Source organism: Cynocephalus volans, chromosome 14 (assembly GCF_027409185.1).
Source record: "Cynocephalus volans isolate mCynVol1 chromosome 14, mCynVol1.pri, whole genome shotgun sequence".
Classification (NCBI taxonomy): domain Eukaryota; kingdom Metazoa; phylum Chordata; class Mammalia; order Dermoptera; family Cynocephalidae; genus Cynocephalus; species Cynocephalus volans.
Window position 1 is genome coordinate 23,393,387 of NC_084473.1, and position 22,809 is coordinate 23,416,195.

Genomic DNA, 22,809 nt, shown 5'->3' on the forward strand with positions numbered 1-22,809 from the left:
ACTCTTGGCTATTGTAAAGAGTGCTGCGATGAACATTGGGGAACAGGTATACCTTTGACTTGATGATTTCCATTCCTCTGGGTATATTCCCAACAGTGGGATAGCTGGGTCGTATGGTAGATCTATCTGCAATTGTTTGAGGAACCTCCATACCATTTTCCATTGAGGCTGCACCATTTTGCAGTCCCACCAACAATGTATAAGAGTTCCTTTTTCTCCACAACCTCGCCAGCATTTATCGTTCAGAGACTTTTGGATTTTAGCCATCCTAACCGGGGTTAGATGGTATCTCAGTGTGGTTTTGATTTGCATTTCCCGGATGCTGAGTGATGTTGAGCATTTTTTCATATGTCTGTTGGCCATTTGGATATATTCCTTAGAGAAATGCCTACTTAGCTCTTTTGCCCATTTTTTAATCGGGTTGCTTGTTTTTTTCTTGTAAAGTTGTTTGAGTTCCTTATATATTCTGGATATTAATCCTTTGTCAGATGTATATTTTGCAAATATTTTCTCCCACTCTGTTGGTTGTCTTTTAACTCTGTTAATTGTTTCTTTTGCTGTGCAGAAGCTTTTTAGTTTGATATAATCCCATTTGTTTATTTTTCCTTTGGTTGCCCGTGCTTTTGGGGTCGTATTCATGAAGTCTGTGTCCAGTCCTATTTCCTGAAGTGTTCATAGTTTTATTTTCTACATCTTCATGGTTCAGTTTTGGGAGCTTGTGTGTCCAGAAATTTATCCATTTCCTCCAGATTTTCAAATTTGTTGGCGTATAGTTGTTTACAGTAGTCTCAAATGATTCCTTGTATTTGAGATGAATCAGTTGTAATATCGCCTTTTTCATTTCTAATTTTTGTTATTTGAGTCTTCTCTCTTCTTTTTGTAGTTAGCCATACTAATGGTTTGTCAATTTTATTTATCTTTTCAAAAAACAACTTTTTGATTCATTGATCTTTTGAAATGTTTTTTTGGTTTCAATTTCATTGAGTTCTGCTCTGATCTTAATGATTTCTTTCCATCTGCTAACTTTAGGTTTGGATTGTTCTTGTTTTTCTAGTTCTTTAAGGTGAAGTGTTAGGTTGTTCACTTGCCATCTTTCCATTCTTCTGAGGTGAGCATTTAATGCAATAAATTTCCCCCTTAATACTGCTTTTGCAGTATCCCACAGGTTTTGGTATGATGTATCATTGTTTTCATTAGTTTCAATAAATATTTTGATTTCCTGCTTGATTTCTTCTTGGACCCATGTGTCATTAAGTAGAATGCTGTTTAATTTCCATGTGTTTGTATAGTTTCCAGAGTTTCATTTGTTATTAATTTCTAGTTTTAATCCATTGTGGTCTGAGAAAATACATGGGATAATTCCAATTTTTTTGAATTTATTGAGACTTGATTTGTGACCTAATATGTGATCTATCCTGGAGAATGATCCATGTGCTGATGAGAAGAATGAATATTCTGAGGTTGTTGGGTGGAATGTTCTGTAGATATCTGCCAATTCCAATTGGTCTAGAGTATTGTTTAGATCTTGTGTTTCTCTACTGATTCTTTGCCTAGATGATCTGTCTAATATTGACAGTGGGGTGTTCAGGTCCCCTGCTATTATGGTATTAGTGTCTATTTCCTTCTTTAGGTCTAATAGAGTTTGTTTTATAAATCTGGGTGCTCCAACATTGGGTGCGTACATATTTATGATTGTTATGTCTTCTTGATGGATCAGTCCTTTTATCATTAAGTAGTGTCCCTCATTGTCTCTTTTTATGGTTTTTAGTTTAAAGTCTATTTTGTCAGATATAAGAATAGCTACTCCAGCTCGTTTTTCTTTTCTGTTTGCATGGTAAATCTTTTTTTTTTTTTTTTTTTTTGTCGTCTTTTTTTTTTTTTTTTTTTCGTGACCGGCACTCAGCCAGTGAGTGTACCGGTCAGTCCTATATAGGATCCGAACCCACAGCGGGAGCGTCGCCGCGCTGCCAGCGCAGCACTCTACCAAGTGCGCCACGGGCTCGGCCCTGCATGGTAAATCTTTTTCTATCCTTTCACTCTTAGTCTATGTGAATTTTTATGGGTGAGGTGCGTCTCTTGAAGGCAGCATATAGTTGGGTCCTCCTTTTTGATCCAGTCAGCCAGTCTGTGTCTTTTGATTGGGGAATTTAAGCCTTTTACATTAAGAGTTGTTATTGAAAGGTGTTGATTTATTCCTAGCATTTTATTGGTTGTTTGGTTGTCTTAGGTGTCTTTTGTTCCTTGCTTTCTGATTTACTGTTTGGTTTCTGTGTTTGTTGGTTCCTTAGCTTGTAGATAGCGTTTTTGTTTGTTTGTTTTCTCTTCATGAATGCCATTTTTATTATACTAGTGGGTTTTGATTTTTCTTGGGTTTTTATGGCAGTGGTAGTTATTTTTCAGGAACCAAACCCAGTACTCCCTTGAGGATTTCTTGTAAGGGTGGTCGTGTGGTAGTGAACTCCCACAGTTTTTGTTTGTCTGAGAAATATACTATTTGCCCTTCATTTCGGAAGGATAGCCTTGCAGGGTAGAGTATTCTTGGCTGGCAATCTTTGTCTGTTAGTATTTTGAATATATCATCCCATTCTTTTCTAGCTTTTAGGGTTTGTGATGAAAAGTCTGATGTTAGCCTGATTGGGGCTCCCTTATAGGTGATTTGACGCTTCTCTCTTGCAGCTTTTAAGATTCTCTCTTTGTCTCTGAGTTTTGCCAATTTGACTATAACATGTCTTGGAGAAGGCCTTTTTGGGTTGAATACGTTTGGAGATCGTTGAGCTTCCTGGATCTGAAGATCTGTGATTTTTCCTATACCTGGGAAGTTTTCTGCCACTATTTTGTTGAATATGTTTTCAATGCAATCTCCGTTTTCCTCCCCTTCTGGAATACCCATGACTCAGATATTTGAGCGCTTAAGGTTGTGTGATATCTCTCTCAGATTTTCTTCAATGTCTTTGATTCTTTTTTCTTTCTTTTTGTCTGCTTGTGTTATTTCAAACAGCCCATCTTCAAGTTCAGAGGTTCTCTCTTCAACTTCGACAAGCCTGCTGGTTAAACTCTCCGTTGTGTTTTTTATTTCGCTGAATTACTTCTTCAGTTCAGCAAGTTCTGCTACATTTTTTTTCAGGACATTGATTTCCTTGTACATTTCCTCTTTCAGGTCCTGTATACTTTTCCTCATTTCATCTAGCTGAAGTCTAGCTGAGTTTTCTTGTAACTCATTCAGTTTCCTTAGAATTATCACTCGAAATTCCTTGTCAGTCATTTCAAGGGCTTCTTGTTCTATAGGATCTAGAGTTTGAGATTTATTAACTTTTGGTGGTGTACTTTTTTGATTTTTTGTATTTCTGGTATCTTTTTTTTGATGTTTATTCATTGTGGCAGGGGTTTCACAGTCCACCAGTTTGAGACTATTGACTAACTAAGATGTTGCTGTGGTTGCAAATTTGGTATGGCTACCTCCATGACTGCTTAGTTGGCCTCTGGTGCCTTGTGTGTATGGTTGCCTCGGGTCTTGGGCCTCTCCGGGGAGCCACCTCTCTGGTCAGCTTGGACTCTGCTAGGCTGCTGGATCACGTACCACAGGGTGTGTGATCACTGCTGAGCTTTCACTTCCCGTCAGGACTTCTCCCTGTTCCATGTGCTCTGGCCCGTGCTGTTGGATTGTGCAGTGGAGACCCCACGGGGTGTGTGGTTTCTGTCAAGTCTCCGCCTCCCTGGCTGGACTTCTCCCCACTCTGTGCGCACTGGGCTGGGCTGGGACATGTCTTCTGCAACCCTCGTCTATCAGCTGGGCCTTCAAGACCCTGCTCGGCACTGCCTCGCCCAGGAAGTCTACCAGGTTTCTGCTAGGCACAGACGACCGGTCGCTCTGGGTGCCTTTGTAGCACTGTGTAGATCTTTCTCAGGACTTATCACCTTCCTCCTGGTATTGCAGTTATTTGTGTACTTGTATTATCTCCCACACCAGAGCATGAGCTCCTCAGGGGAGGAGCCCGCCGCACACTGTTCACCTTTGTATCCCCCCTGCACCGACTGAGTCCGGTGCCCGCCTGCAGCCAGCTCTCCGGCAGGTTCAAGCGGACTTGGGAACTCTCCTACCACACTATTCCTAACCAGAAATTGGTTAGGCGTTTTTCTGAACTGGTGGCCGCAGAGATGGTATCTGCCTCCCAGTAACAGGAAGTTTACTGGGGGCCGGAGTCCAGAGTGTGGTGGAGTGACAATCGGTCCCGCCCGTACTTCCTTGCCCTCCCGACGCTGGCCGGGGACGCCCCACGCCACCAGCCCCACCAGAGAACCACGGAGGGAGTGGGAGGGGAGGCCGGCCCGCAGGCCCCGGGAAGCCCCGCGCCGGGGCAAGCAAGTGGGAAGGCTCAGTGAGGAGCCGAGCCGGGCGAGGAGGAGAGGCTTGGCTGAGCCCCGCCGGAGCTGCCACACCTGAGAAAATGGAGGCAGCGGCGGTGAGTGACCCGGTGATGCAGGCGGAAGCCAGGTGGGTGTCAGCCCCCCCGCGCAGGGCCGGGTCAGGGGTCACTCACAGGGCTGTGCCAGGTCGGGCGCTCACTCTCTGCCTCTGGTTTGTCGCCTTCCCCGTTCTCGGTTCCCGCTGCCTCAGGCTGCTCGCTCGGTCCCGCAGCACGGCTCGGGCGCTCCCAGGAATCTTCTTTTATGCCGGCCTGAAACCTCGAATCATGAATAGGGCAGCTGGCCTCCTTCAGCGCGGCCCGGCCTCCGGGATCCTGTCTGCATCCACAGCAGCCCTGGCGCCGTGTTCCCTGTTTAGAGATGCGCTTTTGCAGCTAAGAAACAGTTCTTTTCCTGCTCCTCACTTCAAAGCTGTTGCCTGTAAATGAGGCAGCCTCTCCTGCCAAGGGCAAAGTGGCGGTCAGCCCCCACGACCGGCCACCAGCAGCGGTCCTCCCTTAAGAGATGGCAAGAGGAAGGTCCACAAGTTTCCCGGCTGCCTAAGGCCCAGTGGCCGCCTTTTCCACCTCAGCTACTCCGCGCCTACCGCCGCAGCCACTGCCATCTCCGTCCTTTACTATTTATGTAGCACATGGAGTTGTTGTTACTTTGTTGTCCGTCTTCCCGTCCGGCGGCCGCGCGAGAGACGTCCGGGAAGCAATGGATACCTTGCGTGCCCGCCGGCTTCAGCCGTCGCCGGGGTCCCAGGCCCTCCTGCGGGTCGGCATCCCGCGAGCTCCTCTCCACTCCTGCTCCCGACCGGTATTGTCCCTCTTTTTATAGGTGAGAGCTTGATTGAGAGTTTAGAGTCTTAGACACACTAACTAGTAACACAAATAGTAAGGGGCAGAATTGAGATTTGAAACAAGATCATTTTGATACTGTCTTGGTCTGTTCCTGCTGCTGTAACAACATATCTTAGGCTGGGTAATTTATAAACAACAAAAATTTATTGCTCATAGTTCTGGAGACTGGGAAATGCAAGATCAAGGTGCTGGCAGATTCAATGTTTGGTGAGGACTTGTTCCTCATAGATGGCACCTTCTAGCTGTGTCCTCATGATGGAAGGGATGAACAAGCTCTCTTGAACCTCTTTTATAAGGGCACTAATCCCATGCATGAGGGCTCCACCCTCATGACCTAATAAGCTCCTAAAGGCCTGTTCAGTTAACACTGTTGTATTGGTAATTAGGTTTCAACATATGAATTTTGGGGAGAAACAAACATTCAGACTATAGCAGATACCAAAATTTGATTTTTCTGTTCTTTTACCATGATGCTTTTCTTTCTTTCTTTCTTTTTTTTTTTTTTTGTGGCTGCCTGCCTTTAAGGAAATCTGAAGTCTTGACCTACCATGCTGCCTTTCTAAATGAAGATTATAGGTGACCTTTTAAGGTAATCTGAGCACTTTGAGGTTATAGCAACAGTTTTCTAAGTGAGGTACATGGACACTTGAGATCCTGAGACCCTTTTAGGGGGCCTATTAGGCTGAAATTATTTTCACATTACTTTAAATTTTATTGGCGCTTTTCATTGTGTTGACATTTGCATTGATGGTGCAAATGCAGTGGTGGGCAAAACTGCTGGCCCTTAGAACAATTTGTCATGTCACCAAATGTGCTAGGAGGCATTATATTCTTCATTGCCATGCACTCACAATAAAATTAAATGCGATTTTGCTTAAGAATGTCCTTACAAACTAAAAAAAATTTTTTTTAATGTGTGAGAATTGTCTTCTTTTTTTAACAAAACATTCTTGAAACAAATTTAATATATGGTTAACTAAACTGTTCTTTTTAAAAAAATTGTCAAATATAAATTGTATATATTTATCATGTACAACATGTTGTTTTGAAATATGTATACATTGTGGAATGCCTAAATCAAACTAATTAACATATGTATTATCTCACATACCATTTCTTTTTTTGGTGAGAAAACTTAAAATTTTCTCTCAGCAATTTTGAAGAATACAATATATTGTATTCTTATTAACTATAGCCATCATGTTGTACAATAGCTCTTGAAAAAAAATTTTACTTGGGAGACTTGGTGCTGATAACACCCAAGGCCATGGGTTCGGATCCCTATATAGGGATGGCTGGTTGGCTCACTTCGGAGAGTGTGGTGCTGACAACACCAAGTCAAGGGTTAAGATCCCCTTACTGGTCCTCTTTAAAAAAAAATTTTTTTGTGTGTGCGTGGCCAGTACAGGGATCAAACCCTGGACCTTGGTGTTATCAGCATCATACTCTGACCAACTGAACTAACCAGCCAGCCTTAAAAAATTTTTTATGGTGGAAGAAAATATAATAGTATTACATTCAACTGAATTTAGTGACTATTTATTAATACCTACACATAAACAATAGATACCAATTTTTTTTCATGATATTCAATGCATAATTTTATCATTTTTGAGAGGGATTTTATTCGAACTGGTATTAGCTCAGTTTTTTCATGGAATACCGCATGTCCAAATTGGTGAGAAGTCCAATATTGATTGTTTGTTTTGTTTTGTTTTGGTGGCTGACCAGTATGGCAATCCAAACCCTTGACCCTGATGTTATCAACACCATGCTCTAACCAGATGAGCTAACTGGGTAGCCCCCAATATTAGTTGTTTTTAGAGGTTTCCCACCTTGTGTTGTACAGTCGGTGCTGTGGGCTTATGTCTTCTTGAAAAGTCATTCTGCAGCCTCTCATTTCTTGATGGGGCAAATCCCTGGTCCCAGACCAGGGTTGCACTATGGTTGTGATTCCTTTTGGTCACATGATGTTGTGGCTCAGGTTCTGGCCCCATTTGTGGACTCAGAATTGCCTTTCTCTGTCCCCAGATCTAGGTCCTTGCCCAGGTTCTGTAGAGACTCTCCACAAGAGCATCTGGGGTACGCTCCTCAGGCTGTGCTCTTGATGTCCCGCCTTGTACTATTTATGGGCCTGACACCTCCAAGACCCTGCCCCTGAGCTGCTGCAGAGTATACCTTGTCCTTATTCCCAATTCTGGGTTATCCAGTGGAGATATCCAGTGTTACCCATTTTTCCCCTGTCAGTCATCCCAATATACAAAAGGTTCATCCTGCCTCTTCTTTCAACAATAGGGCTTGAGCATACCCAGTGTGCCCAGCCTCAGACCAATTAAAATGAACTGGTCTTCCTTTCCTTGTAGTGAGAAGGACCCAGCTTTAGGAATGCAAAGGCTGATTCCTTCCTTTCAGATGAATCTTCAGCCTTCCTTTTTTTTTTTTTTTGTCCTTTTCGTGTCCGGCACTCAGCCAGTGAGTGCACCGGCCATTCCTATATAGGATCCGAACCCGCGGCGGGAGCGTTGCTGCGCTCCCAGCGCCGCACTCTCCCGAGTGCACCACGGGCTCGGCCCCTTCAGCCTTTCTTTGCATCTGCTTTGTATAGCTGTACTTAAAAAAATATTAATTTTATTAAATCTTACTCCTTCAGTACACATCTTTTTAATATTCTGCATGATGAAATGAAAGTATGCAAAGAGCACTTCTACTGCGTACTGAAATACACTCTGAATGCTTGAATTGTAAGCCAAACTGGCTGGGTTTTTTTTCATAGAACACCATTTTTAATTGAAAGAATGACTTACAAACTACATTTATTAAGTCTTGGATATTTGGCAAACATTTTCTGGAAAATGAGTGAAGTGAGCCTGTGACTTCAAAGAAAAATATTTACAATATTTGTTGCCAATGGCCTTTGCTGCAGGTGCCCCATGATGGTGGCAGGGAGCATGGGGACCTTGACCCTAGAGACACTCTCACTCAGCAGGTATAAGTGTTGTCTGTTGATCAGATCAGAGCTATCCAAAACACCAGTGAGTACACAGCAGGGCCTACTGTGGTCCCAAGACCTGCTCCTCGCCCCTCTTGTCAGCACAAACGTGAGAGACTCCATTGTCTGCCTGAGCACCACTAGCCACTCAGGCTTCAGCACTCGCAGGTCCATTCTTCCGTGTGAGCCCCTCTTGCCCAGGTCCATCAGCACAGTCAGCTCAGTGTTACAGAGTACTACAAGGACAAGTACCAAGAGCAGCAATCCTGAACAGAGATTATCTTTCTTCTTGGGGCTGGTTGCTGATGGGATAATCTGAGTATAGCCTGAATATGAGTTCATACCAGGTGAGCTTAAGCCACTGAGCAAGGAAGATTTCAGCCTGCATGACTACAGGTGTGAGGACTATGGCAAGTGAAAATGTAAGGAGTGCACCTACCCAAGGCCTGTGCCATCAGACTGGATCTGCAACAAGCAGTGCCTTTGCTTGGCCCAGAACATGGTTGACTTTGGGACTTGGGTGTGTTGTGTGAAAGGTCTCTTCTATCACTGTTCTAATGATGAGGACAACTGGGCTGACAACCAGGTTCTTGCAGCCAGTCTCACTGTTGTACACAGTGGTCAGCCATGGGTGCCATGCCCCTCTTTTTGCCTTGTTTGGTGGTACCTTCCACCCAAGGGTTGCCTTAAATTGTGTTATGACCAGGTTAACAAGCCTGGATGCTGTCTTAAAAATTCAAACACAGTTTGCTGCAAAGTTCCAAGTGCCCCCCCCAGGAACTTTGAAAAATCAACATAGCATCATTAATCAGGAATATTGCAGTAATAAGGATGTTCCTTTTTTAAAAAAAATTATTTTTTAATTGACATATATATATATATATATATATATATTTTTGTCTTTTTCGTGACCGGCACTCAGCCAGTGAGTGCACCGGCCATTCCTATATAGGATCCGAACCCGCGGCGGGAGCGTCGCTGCGCTCCCAAGCGCTGCACTCTCCCGAGTGTGCCACGGGCTCGGCCCTTAATTGACATATATTGATTGTACATATTTATGGGGTACAGAGCTTTTTTTTTTAACACATGCAATCATCTAAACATGTTCTTGGCACTGTTAATAGAGGGTTGGGATATTCTTTGATGATTGCAGTGAAATGCTATATGTCCATATGCCATTTTAACTGATATGCTTGTTAGAACTCAGCTAATGGAACTCAAACTATGGGATACAGAAGTTAGTGACCCACATATTGCATAAGCTAAAGCTTGGAAAGTTTGTAAATTAGCAAATTACTTTTTTTCCAGTGTTTTCTCCAGAGATAATGTGCTGTGTTTTTGTATATACAATAATATTTGCAACTGTGAAAAACAAGTTGTGCCATACTACATGGCATAGTCACAAATATTATTTTAATAATATTTTAGTAATAAAATATTTAAGACTATGTCTTTAAAACTTAAAGACTACTGATGAGATCGGTAATGATATTAATGAATATGATTCTTTGATATTGTATAATAAAATGTATAAACATTTGAAAGATCTTACATAACTCAGTGATCCAGTTTTTCCCCAAATGACTAATTCATGATGTTACAAAATCATGCATGGGAAAATGCTCCATTCAAAGTGCAAGACAGACCAATGGATTTTAATGTAGAAGAATATGAAAAATTCAGTGATGTGGTTTGAGATTCCACATCATAACTAACCTTTAAGAAACTACCACTTGTTAAGTTTGGGTGTATATCAAAGAAGAATATCCACAATGATCTGAAAATGCTGTTGAAATATTCCTTCCTTTTCCAACTTCCTATCTCTGTATGAATTTTCTTTATATACTTCAACTAAAACAACATTTCTCAACAGATTGCATGCAGAAGCAGATATGAGAATCCAGTTGTCTTCTATTAAGTGAGATGTTAAAAAAATTTACAAAAATGTAAAATAATGTTATTCTTTAATTTTTTGTTTTGGAAAATACATTTTTTATAAAAAGATGTTAAATATAACAGACTTATTATTATTATTCTAAAACTAATAAACTTAAAATTTTCTCAGTTTTAATTTCCAGTATAGTAGCTATCAATAGACCTAACCTATATATACAAAAGTTGTTTGGAGATGACAATTCTTGAAATAAAATAATTTGAGAACCACTACATTATAATAACTCTTCAAGTTCTTACATCTGTAAGTGCTTGTCAATAGAGTTAGGAGAGTCTCAGGACTTCTAGTTGTTGCTAAAACTTCAGAATGTTGTCTCTCTCTTCAATTTAAAATTTAAAATTTTATTTGTGATTAATATATCATTAGGTCACCTACACATACCTGAAAATGATAGTATCGTTTTTATCTCTTTTTATAGTGAGTTGAAGTTTTCTTAATATTTTATAAATAGCATTCTTCATAACTTCTGTAAAAGCAAAATTCTAGAGGGCAGTCTGATCACTTTCTTTTAACTCTAAATAGTCATATTGTGTATTACAACTATCCTAGAAAAACAAGCCTGATTATTATTAGAAAGATACATGGTGACCTTTTTAGCTTGTGTTAGAATTTCACTGACTAGGCTAGACCAAGAATATGACTGTTGCTGAATGCTGTTTTCTTTCTTTTTTTTTTTTTTTTTGTCCTTTTTGTGACCGGTAAGGGAATCGCAACCCTTGGCTTGGTGTCGCCCACACCGCGCTCAGCCAGTGAACGCACCGGCCAGCCCTATATAGGATCCGAACCCACGGCGGGAACGCCACTGTGCTCCCAAGCGCTGCACTCTCCCGAGTGTGCCACGGGCCGGCCCCTGTTTTCTTATATAGGACTGTCATTTTGATATTGATAACATCAGTTGTTGAAACAGATTTAGTGCTTCAATACCTTGGCTCACAGATGATCTATATTTTGAATAGTAGCTTGGTTAAGTTTTGCATAATTGCTAATTATGTTGTTTAGTATGGATGTTGGGGATTAGGGTAAATATATGGATATATTTTTTTCTTTTGTGCATGGGAAAGGAAGTTTTAAATTTGGGAATATATAATAAGAACAAAAGAATTTTTAAAGACTGAACCCACACTTTGAGACAAGAGCTAACCTTGCCTCTTTAGCTGGAGTGCTTTGTTAAGAGTGGTATTGGAGTTGCTCCACCTCTTTGTAAAGTGCTAAATATGTGTAATGGTAAACCTGTTATTAGTTTGTTGATACTGTATTTTTGACTCTTCTAGCATAAGAGCCATATATGGATGTTTAGGAGAGACTGAAAATGTTCAGAATTCAGACCTGAAACCCAGTCCTCAAAGAAGTGCTTCTCTTGTAGGTTACCATCCCGCCATTTCATGACCCTTTGAAAAAGGCACAATATGACAAGGATGACGGAAAAAGAACTCTGCTTCAGTGTGAGACTGGTAATTAGTTCCTAACTGTTTTGTGATTTCATAGCCCAAGAGCAATGGTATTTGCATTTAAGGATGCTAATCTAGATTACTAATCTTCCTGCAGGTAAAATATATACAATGAAAGAATTTAAAGAGATTGAGAAGACCCAGCTGCATTCCAGATTCCCAAGAATTTCTAATTCAAGGCATTTTATGACTCCAAATGAATGGCTTAAACTGCCTACAAGATACATAGAAAGTGAATTTTGTAAAAGGAGCAGGTAATTGTTAATATAATAGAAACTCTAGAGCTTCTTATACTTTGAAAATTCATTCTTGAGACTAATATAAATTTTTTCATAGTTATGGTTTTTTAAAATTTTTGTTTTTCAGTGAGAAATCAACTGTAATTCTTATCTTTGTTCCTCTGTATGTGATGTTTCTTTTTTCTCGGGTACTTTTAAGATTTTCTCTGTATCTTTGGTTGTCATTAGCACCTGGTGTGGGCCCATGGAGAAGAGCCTGCAAGTAAGTGTAAACTTTCCTTGTACGTAGGCCCCTCAGTTTTCCAAAATGATTTGCTAGCCCACGCTAACTTTGAGAATTCATTAAAATTTTAACTTTCTTTCTTTTCCTTAATTAATAGGCATTTTTTAAAAGAGGAATTTTAGGTTTACAGAAAAATTGAGCAGAAAGTACAAGGAATTTCCAGAAACTCTCTCCTTCCCCTTCTCCAAACAGTTTCCCCTACTATTAACATATCGCATTAGTGTAGTACACTTGTTACAATTGGTGAACCAATACTGATATATTATGCAGCAGGTTCACTGTGCACTGATTACCACTTCAGCCCACTGCATCTTGGGCTATAACTTCTACTACTTGCATGAATCTGTGAGCCAGAACATTCACACGAGTTAAGTGAAGCAAATCTATTACTCACAGATAGGCATCAAGGACTGTAGAAGCCTAGGATTCATGGCAAGTTGGTCTCCCAAGACTCAGGAGAGCTGCCCAAGGCTGACAAAATCTTGTCTGCACATGTCACACTTGCACTGCAGCTAAGGAACACTGAAAGCAGTCTGCCCTGGGTTTTATACCCTGGGGTAACTTGATTACTAGGCTAAAGTGTTGTAGGACATCTTGTCCCATCCTATATAGGGATCCAAACCCATGGCCTTGGTGTTATCAGCACCACTCTTTCCTAAGTGAGCCAGGGCAGGCCCTCGTTGTTTAAATTTGCAGTTCCCCAATGGGATTTGATGTTGGTCATCTTTTCATATACTTATTTCCCATCTGTATATTTTCTTCATTGAGGTGTCTGCCATTAGATCTTTTGCCCATTTTTAAATTGGGTTATTTGTTTTCTTTTCTTTTTTTGGAGGCTGGCCGGTACAGGGTTCTAACCCTGGACCTCTAACCAACTGAGCCAACCGGCCAGCCCAGTTATTTGTCTTCATATTATTGAGTTTTAAGAGTTCTTTGTGTATTTTGGATATAGGTCCCTTATCAGGTATATATTTTGCAAATATTTTCTCCCAGTCTGTGGCTTGTCTTTTCATTCTCTTAATAGTGCCTTTTGCAAAGCAAGTTTTTAATTTTAATGAAGTCCAGCCTATCATTTTTTTTCTTTTTTTGCCTTCTTGTAGGGAAGCCACCTTTTTTTCTTGTGCTCTACCAGAGGTAAAGCAGTTTGTGTGTCCTGTCTCTTCTTCAAGGACTTGTCCTTCTTTGAAATTTAGTTTACTTCTTTGCCTTGAGGTCTGACGGGCTCAATAAAAGTTACATTTTGTAAATTATCTGGCCCTTAGGGTGGGAGCAACATTATTTGATATCCTAATCCCAAGTCCTACATCCTAAATTGAAGCAGAATTAAGATAAGTTCCTTCCTTCCTTCCTTCCTACCCTCCCTCCCTCCCTCCCTCCTTCCTTCCTTCCTTCCCTCCCTCCCTCCCTCCCTCCCTCCTTCCTTCCTTCCCTCCCTCCTTCCCTCCTTCCCTCTTTCCCTCCCTCCCTCCCTCCCTCCCTCTCTTTTTTTGTGGCTGCCTGGTAAAGGGATCTGAACCCTTGATTTTGGTGTTGTAACACCAGGCTCTAACCAAGTAAGTTAACTTGCCAGCCCTATCTCATGTTTTTTTAAAAATTGCCCACAGATGGCATTGTAAATGTTACATAAGACAGAAATAAATCTTAAGACAATTCTGAAAAAATGGCTGTTACTTTTTTTTTTTTTTTTTTTTTTTGGTCTGCTTTGAGCATCATAATAATCCTAGTTCTAGTAATTAGGTAGGGTCCACCTAAACCAGGAATCTATTTGTAATAGGTTTAACTCTGATTGTATATGAAATGATGATATTTAGAATATTGCTTTTATAGTGAGCTATTAATGGGCATACAGTGGATTCCAGCTGCAGTATTTTTTTTTTTTCTCACTAAGGTGCTGGTGGTGACTAATGTGGTAAGGAAAATATTCTCTTTGAATGATTGTCTGGATACTTTTCCGTGCTCTAGCTTCGGGGGCTGTGTGTTTGGGGATGACTGCCTTCTTATACGAGTCCTTGTACTGCATCTTAGTCTTTACACACTAAGCAAGTGTGTGCTAGATGTCTTTAAAGACCATGCCTATATTCTTAATACTATAGAGGCCCTGTGACTCTCCAGTAAGTTTTTCAAATTTTGAAAATAATTGTGAAGCTACTTTTCAGTGTCCAGCCTGAACACTTGGGGTCCACATCACTGCACTCTCATGGAGAAGGTGCTGATGGTTACTAGGAGCTTAGAATGGGAAGGAACTTAAGTACTTAACCACTAAGTTCTGGAAAGTTTTCATGAGACAGAAGAACTAGAGCGAGATGATTGTGTCTCCTATATTGTATCACAAATATTCAATTGCCTGTGTTCCACAAATAAATCAAGTTTAACTTATCCAAAAGTGAGCTAGTCATGATAGTCATCTCATGCATCTAAACTTGCTTCACTTATGTGCCTAGTTATAGGGGACATTGGGATTCTTCTTTGTCTCTCATTATCCCTTTATCTAATCCAGCACGGGGGCCCTGTCATGTCCACTCCCAAATCTGCTTTTAATCTGTCCCTTCCTTAACATTCCCATAAACTAAATTCCCATTCTCATCTCTAATCTGTAATAATAATTATAATTATTGAGCTCCCCTGTGCCAGGCACGGTCATAACCTTTTTAACACGTGCTAGTTTGTTTCATTTTCATAAAATTTTATTTGGTAGGTACTATTACACAGCTAACCTAAATTTGTCAATTTACAGCAGCATTTCTCAACTTTGGCTTTATATTAGAATATCCTGTGCTGGCTGGTTAGCTCACTTGGGAGAGTGTGGTGCTGATAACACCAAGAACAAGGGTTTGGATCCCCATACCAGCCAGCCAGCTGCTCCACCCACCCTCCTCACTCCCCACCAAAAAAAAAAAAAAGAAGCCTGAGATATATTAGAATATCGTGGGGAGTTTTAAGAATTCCTGATACCCAGGCCATACCCTAGACAAGTGAAATCAGAATCTCTGGGGGTGGGACCTAGAAATCAGCGTTTTTTACTGATAGATCAAAAATCCTCAGATGATTCCAGTGCATATAAGGCTGAAAAACACTTATTTATAGCCATAAAGTGGTAGAGTCAGAAATTGAACTCAGGTCTCTGACTCCACAGCCCATACTTTCTCTCATGTTGTATGGTGGTACCGCAGTGAACTTACGTGGTGTATCATGTTACTTTCCAACTTAATTCTCTTTAGTGGTTCCCATATGCCTTGGTTAAAAACTAATCTCTTTGGTATGACATACAAGGTTAAGTCGATTTTCCCTTCCCTTATGCTCTGTACTCCAATAATATTAGGTTTCCCACAATTACCCAAATAAATAGTATTCTTTACACATCTGTGCCTTTGCACATGTTGGGCTTTCTCTCTGGACTACTCACCTCCTGTCTTTTTTTTTTTTTTTTTTTTTTTTGAGGCAAACACTGTTTCCAAGACTCTATTAAATGCCTCTTTGAGACTTCTCTGAAGTCTTTCCAAACCACCTCCTTATGCTTGGCAGTGTGGATTAGTCCCTCTTCTGTCCCACCATTGAACATACATGTACTTTTTCACTTATCACACAGTTTGCAACTGTTTACTTGTTTATGTAATGAATGAATGGATGACCAGGCATTGATTAAGTCTTTGAACCTAGGTTGGAGCCATTTGTGAAGAGCCTGCAAAGCCAGCTAAAGAATAAGGATTTTTATCATGTAGGGAATGGGCAGTCACTGAGGATAGTTGAGGAGGGAGTGAGATGCTTGAAATGGTATTTTTAGAAACTTTAATCTGGCATGTGATGTTTATAACAGTTTGGATATAGGATAGGACTGGAGGCTGGAGATCATTGAAGTTTTTTAAATAAGAATCCACACTTGTGGTGATGAGGACCCCAATGAGGAGGGTGGCGAAAGGAATGAAACAAAGAGATTGATGTTATAAAACAAAGTAATTCTACATTTTGGTGACTAGATTTGGAGGGCCTGGGAGAAAGAAGAGTCAGAAAGGAATTCAGAGTTTTGAGAATTATTATCATATGCATTAGTTTTCTGCCATAACAAAGCACCACAAACTGAGCAGTTTAAAACAACAGAAATTTATTCTCTCTCAATTCTGGAGGCTAGAAGTCTAAAATCACAGTATTGGCAGGTCCATGCTTTCTTTGAAGGCTCCAAGGGAAGCGGTTTCCTAGCTATTGGTGGTTGCTGGCAGTCCTTGGCATTCCTTGGCTTGCAGCTTTATCACTCCATCTCTGTCTCCATCATCACATGGCCTTCCCTTTGTGTCTGTGTCCAGATCCCCCTCTTCTTTTTTTTTTTTTTTTTTTTTTAAAAGATGACCGGTAAGGGGATCTTAACCCTTGACTTGGTGTTGTCAGCACCACGCTCAGCCAGTGAGCGAACCGGCCATCCCTATATGGGATCCGAACCCGGGGCCTTGGTGTTATCAGCACCGCACTCTCCCGAGTGAGCCACGGGCCGGCCCCAGATCCCCCTCTTCTGATAGGACATCTGTCATTGGATTAGCGCCCAGCCTAATCCAGCATTATTCATTTTAACTTGATTACATCTGCAGAGACCCTATTTCCAAATAACACCACATTCACAGATACCAGGGATTAGGACTTAAACATATCTTTTTGGGGGCACACAATTCAACCCATGACATCATATTAATTCATTCAATCAAATAATCATGTGTTGTGTTCTAATTGCCTTTAAAGAGCTCACAATCTAATAGAGAAGATAGACATTTAAATAGATAATTCTGCTACAAGGTGGCAAATAGAAAAATACTGATATGCACATGTTATTAGGAAGCACAAAGGAGGGACACGATACTTAACCCAGTCTAACAGAAAATAGATAAAGGTGGGATCTTGGATAGACAAAGAATAAGGAGGAGAAGCATCAGTTTCTTGGGATTTAAATCAATGTTCTGTTTTACGATTTTATTAATCTAAAAAATGAGGTTTAGTTTGGGTACGCCCCAGAGGAAACATTCTGTCTGAAGTTAACAGGTAGGAGTTCTGTGCAAGTTCTGCAGATGTCGATATGGGAGACAGCTACGAAGAGGAGGGACTGCTGGAGTCATTTCCCTTTTTCTTGAAATTCAGCCTTTAAAATTAAATTTTTGTTAATCTGTAATGTCTTCATTTTACCCTCATTCTTTAAAGATAATTTGCTGGTTGACATTTTTTTTCTCTCTTAATGCTTTAAAGGTATAATTCTCTTGTTTTTTGGGCCGCTATTATTGTTTTTGAGAAGTCTGCTGTAGTTCTGATTTTCTTTTGGTCCTTTCTCTGTGGCTGCCATTTTTTTTTTTTTTTTTTTTTTAAGTTAAAGCAGATTTAATGCAGTGAAGTAAGGAACTCAGAGAAAAGTGTGGCCTAGCTCCAGAAACTGAGCAGGGCCCACACTAAGTTTAATATACAAGTAAGAAATACACACTTCAGGCAAAGTATAAAATGCAGTCTGGCTCAAGAGAGTGAGCAGCTGTCTGTGGTTTCTTTTAAGATCCTCTCTTTGTCTTTACTGTCCTGCATTCTCAATACAAAGGTACGGATTTCTTTTTGTGGTTAACCTACTATGTGTATATGGTGTACTTCCTGGATATCTGTATTCATGTTTTTCATGAGTTCAGGAAAATATATAGCAGTGATCACTTCAAATAATGCTTTTTCTTCATTCTTTCCATTCTGCTTCTGGGCTCAGATTAGATTTGTATTAGACCTTTTTATATTTAATATCTTTTAGTATGTCCTTCATATTTTCCATTTCCTTAGATAATTTCTTTGGATACGTTTTCTAGTTTACTAATTCTTTCTTCACTATGTTGAATATTAAAATTTTAATTTCTCAACCACCTCCCATATACTTGTTCTTTCCTGATAGGCTGTTACTGCTTTCTTATCTTGGTGATTGAATTATTTCTTTCTTTAAACATTTTATACATTGCTATACTACATTCTGTATCTTATCTATGCCAGCAAAGTAGATGCTCTCCACAGAGCCAATATTGCCCTTTCATCAACTCTTGCATGGGTGCAAGATTGGAGGAATCTAAGGTACATTTCTGCCACCTTATGGCAAGGGAAATGGAGTGTTTGGATTCTCTGGGGAAATGCATTTTACGTTTATCCTTATAAATAACACACTCTATGGCTTCTTTTTACATTAAAGTATAAGCTCCCAATGGATGGAGAATGCTTTAAACTTTGCCAGGCTGATTCTTAGTGCTCAGTGAGTAGTAAATCAATCTCCATCATGGTTTCAGAAACTCTTAAACAACTAATCTCATCCAAGAATGTATACCAGTTTGAGGTAATGCTATTTTGGACTATATACATAGCAATCAGTGTATAACAATAATTTCTGTATAAAATATAAGCTAATACTGTTTTCAAAACATCCTCATACATATTATCTTGTTTAAGGTTAAAAGTGAAAGTGAATTTTAACGATAGTTTTGATTTGAAACCCTCGGCGAGAGCTCCTTGTCTTCCGGAATCCCAGAAAGAAGAAAGAACAGTTATTTACAGGTAAGCCTGTTATTCCATAGCTTTGCTCTTCTTTCATTTAAGAAGCTTGGCTGTGTTGCCATCCCCTGCCATCCTTTCAAGTTGCTGAAGTCAGTGCAGAGGCATATGCCAGGCTCCATTATGATGTGACATTGGGCATGTCCACCACTGCATTGGTGAAGTTCTTACCGAACCCAAGTCCAACTGCCCCGCTAAACAGAAATAAATGACTTAAAGTAAAATGTTGATGAAAAGGGAGAACACCTTTATTTGGGAATGCTGGCAACCTGAAAGAGATGGCAGGCTAACCCATCTCATATTCTCAAGTTAACTGAGAGTTTTTATGGAATAAGAAGTGGGAAGTGAAAAGCAGGAGGGAGGGGGATGTGAGCTGTGGGGCTCCATGTAAGGGGCCAGGGGCAAAATCTTGCCAAGGCTCCATCTGGTTTCTGATATTGCCTTTGGTGTTATCTTAGGGTCCTGCAGGATTTTGACATGCTTCAGGGTGGAATCAGCATAGGTTTCTCAGGGTCTGGATAGTACGTGTCTCATAGCAAGTCTGTAGCTCTAAGCTGACACAGCTTTACATTTATGTTAAAAATATCCTGCCCCGTAATCAAGGTTCAAAATATCAAATAACCATGGGAAAAGAGGGAACTCAGAGAAATGCATGCTAAGCTAGCCTTTATGCTTATCTTACATTCTGCTAGACAAGTGTATTCCTATTTCTGGGGATTCAGAAATATTCAAAATTCAGTTTGCCTTGCAAACTTCCTCCAAGGCTGAGGCCTGCCTTACTAGGGGAAAAGGATAAATATGATCAAATATGGGGGGCCCTGCTGTTACAATTTCCCCCTTCTCATGTTCCTTTAATCTTGATGGGTGTTTCAGTCTTGTTCATTCTAACAAGGCATCAACTTCCCTCAGGCTTTTTTGGTTTTAAAGAACAAATAACTAACACATTCATAAATAGCAAGCACAGAAATGGAAGAAAATTGTTAACAACTTGTACTGAAGTTAAAGGTTAGGAGATTTTTAATAGAATTGGAGTGGTATAAATAGAGTTTGGGAGTAGTTTTGGTAGGTAGTAGCTGTTGCACTCTCTTTGTCACCTCTCTCCCCCTGGGTGACAGAGATGCAAGGGATTACTCAAAGCCCATTTCTTCTGAGCAGTGAGAAACCCCAAAGGGGTTAATTTTCCAGGAACCCTCAAGAGAGAGGCATTCCTCCTCAGGAAATTAACACCGGACTGGGGTTTTCTCCCTGTATTTATTCTCAAGGTAGGAAAGTTACAGAAAAGGAACATAGGTAGAGTTATGGCTAAGTATAGTTTAACAGTAGAAGCTGGTAACATCAGTGAAATAACAAAGTGACATTTCATAATGCAATTTGCAAAAGGGTAAGTTGATTCACCAACAAAAGCTTGTTCTTAGCAAATACTGTCTTTTCCTATAGCAATTTCCTCAGTATGTTTACATAACAATCAAGTAACTTTAGGTTAACTTGCTCCAAGGGCATCTGTCCTTGAGCCAACAATTTTGCTGTGTTACAATTCTTTATCTACAACAGAGACTTTAGCCTGGGGAAAGTTTCCTGTCTTTTGTAAGCTTAACATTTCTATATGTAATTTTTAAAAGTTAGGTTATACCTGAAACTACAGAGCTTTGGAAACTAGGCCCCATGAAATACATTTGCTTTATAAATGTTAGTATACTCCACAAGTAGCTGTTACAGTATTGAAGCCAGAGTGAAAAATGTTATATGCAGAAAAGTGGTATATGTTCTATGTATGTAATGTGGGGAATTATCTCAATTAACTAGTGAGGGAATTAAAAGTCAGAGATTTCTGTACATAATTACGTACCTTGTAACTACCTGACTAAAAGTAATGCGATCCCTCAGACTTTGCTGGAGGTAATGTAAAATGGTGCAGCAACTTTGGAAAACAGCTTGACATTTTCTCAAAATGTTAAACATTAAATTACCATGTGACCCAGAAATTCAACTCCTACTCAGGAGAAATAAAAACATGTATCCTTATAAAGGTATGTGAATGTTCATAGCAGCATTATTCCCAGTAGTCAAAAGGTGGAAACAATCCAATGTTCATCAACTGATGAATGGCTAAACAAAAGTGGTATATCCATACAATGTAATATTATTTGACAATTAAAAGGAAAGAAATACTGATGCACGCTACAACGTGGATGAACTTCAAAACACTTACACAGTGAAGGAAGCCAATCACAAAAGACCATGTATATTGTATGGTCTTTTTATATGAAATGTCCAGAAAAGGCAAATCTGTAGAGACTGGTTGCCTAGACCTTGGGGTGGGAATGTGGAGTGACTGTTAATAAGCATGAAGTTTTGGGGCTAATGGAAATGTTCTAAAATTAGATTGTGGTGATGTTTGCACAACTCTGTAGATGTACTAAAAACCATTGACTTGTACACTTAAAACGGGTGAATTTTATGGTATGTAAATTATACCTCAGTAAAGTGGTTGATAACAATAAAAATAGAATCTAGCGAGGTGGGAAATGAGCTTATATGATATCTTATAGGAGGGTGGCCCACAATTCTCTGTTCCTAAAAAGTACCCAAAGTAAGCTGTAGTAGTTTCCCTTTCCTTTTCCTGAATAGGCTCATAATTTGATTAATAAATACAGTGTGGCAGAGCTGGAGGGCTCCTAGAGATGCTTGATGCTGGCATGACCAGCACAGAGAATGACTGCCTCATCAGGATCTTAGTGAAAGAAAGTGAGCTGAGACGCTGGGTACCATTCAAGCTTTATTAAAAGAAAAGAATCTGCCAGGCTGTGCCCAAAGTGAGGGGCAGCCCAGGGCTGCCCTCAAAATGGAGGACAGCAGCAACAATGGGATTGCAAGAGTTTATATTAGCTGTTGGGTGTGAAATGTACAGGGGGGAGGGACCATTAGGTTGATGTAACTGGGTGGAGAACTGCACCAATGCCGGAAAGTTGTTTCTGTTTAAGTCAGGAGGCTTCTTGTAAAGGGAAGCAGGGAGGGGCTTGGTGCTGGAGTGGAAGATGAGGCCAGAGGCTATTTTGTGCTTATTGTGTGCACAATGGCGCTGGTCACATCCAAAATCCATCACTTAGTGATTTAAAGTAGAAACAGATGATTGTCAGAGATGGAGCTGGCCATCATGGACTTCTCAGTGTCCTTGAGGTGTGGTTTAAAAGAGGAGCTGAAATTGAGGGAAAAAGCAAGTTCTGAAACTAAGCTCTATTCACTTGGTAGCTGAAGGCCTTAGAATGATTCAGAATCACTCTTGTACATTAGGTCCAAAGGAGTAAGTTCCTCTACAATCCCTAACTGCCACAGTCTCAAACAGCCCTGTTTGGGTAACATTTTAGGACAATCAACATCTTAATCCTATCTAATTTCCATAAATGCTGTAAAAGGGGGGTTTTGTTTTCAAATACCCCTTCTAGCATAGTATGAACCAGACATGAAGGAGAATAGTGCATTGTTAAAGTACCTAGGGGCTTATATTTTAGCTAAAAGCTTAAGTCTGTGAGCTCCCTCTGGAAGACGGAGGAAGAATTGGATTGTCTTCCATGAATTAGGGAAGCATTCCAATTATGGCAGCAGGGGTGGAGAAGGCATGTTTGCTTTTGGCAGAGCTAGACCTTCCCACAGAAGGCAAAATGCACAACTCTGTGAGGGGGTCACTCACTCCCAAGGACCCTCACTCAGCTGTTTGATTAAGCAGCAGAGACTTAAGATGAAAATATTACTAGAGCAAGATCATACTCTTTATTTGGGTTTCTTTTTCATAAAAAATATGTAAATTCACATAAAACTCATTAACTTCAAATTTAAATAAAAATATTAAATGCTACAATTGAGTTGAGAATTAAAAGAATTCCTTCCTGGTTCCTCCCTACAGAAATAAAGGGTCATCCTTTTTGGAAAAAGAACCTCTATGTTATCAGGAAGGAAAGAAACCAAGTCCCAAAGAGGCCAACTCTGAAGGGCACTTTTCTTCCTTGAACCTCAGCCAGGAGGTAGAAAGTGACGAAGACCAGGTTGGGGTAAGAGCTGGGGCAGTCCCATTTTGCAACACACGAGGCA

At 40.3% G+C, this 22,809-nt stretch overlaps 1 protein-coding gene and 1 pseudogene across 1 annotated transcript in view; both read left to right on the top strand.

The window, feature by feature from the left end:
- The window catches only part of FAM228B (family with sequence similarity 228 member B), a 43,641-nt gene that overhangs the window by 9,893 nt on the left and 10,939 nt on the right, over positions 1–22,809 (top strand). Inside the window, exons 5-8 of the mRNA XM_063077746.1 lie at positions 11,577–11,664; positions 11,759–11,915; positions 18,622–18,726; positions 22,625–22,760. Of these exons, the coding sequence (XP_062933816.1) occupies positions 11,577–11,664; positions 11,759–11,915; positions 18,622–18,726; positions 22,625–22,760 (486 nt within the window). The remainder of the gene's footprint in view (positions 1–11,576; positions 11,665–11,758; positions 11,916–18,621; positions 18,727–22,624; positions 22,761–22,809) is intronic.
- On the top strand, positions 5,125–9,058 carry LOC134363196 (protein sprouty homolog 2-like; annotated as a pseudogene).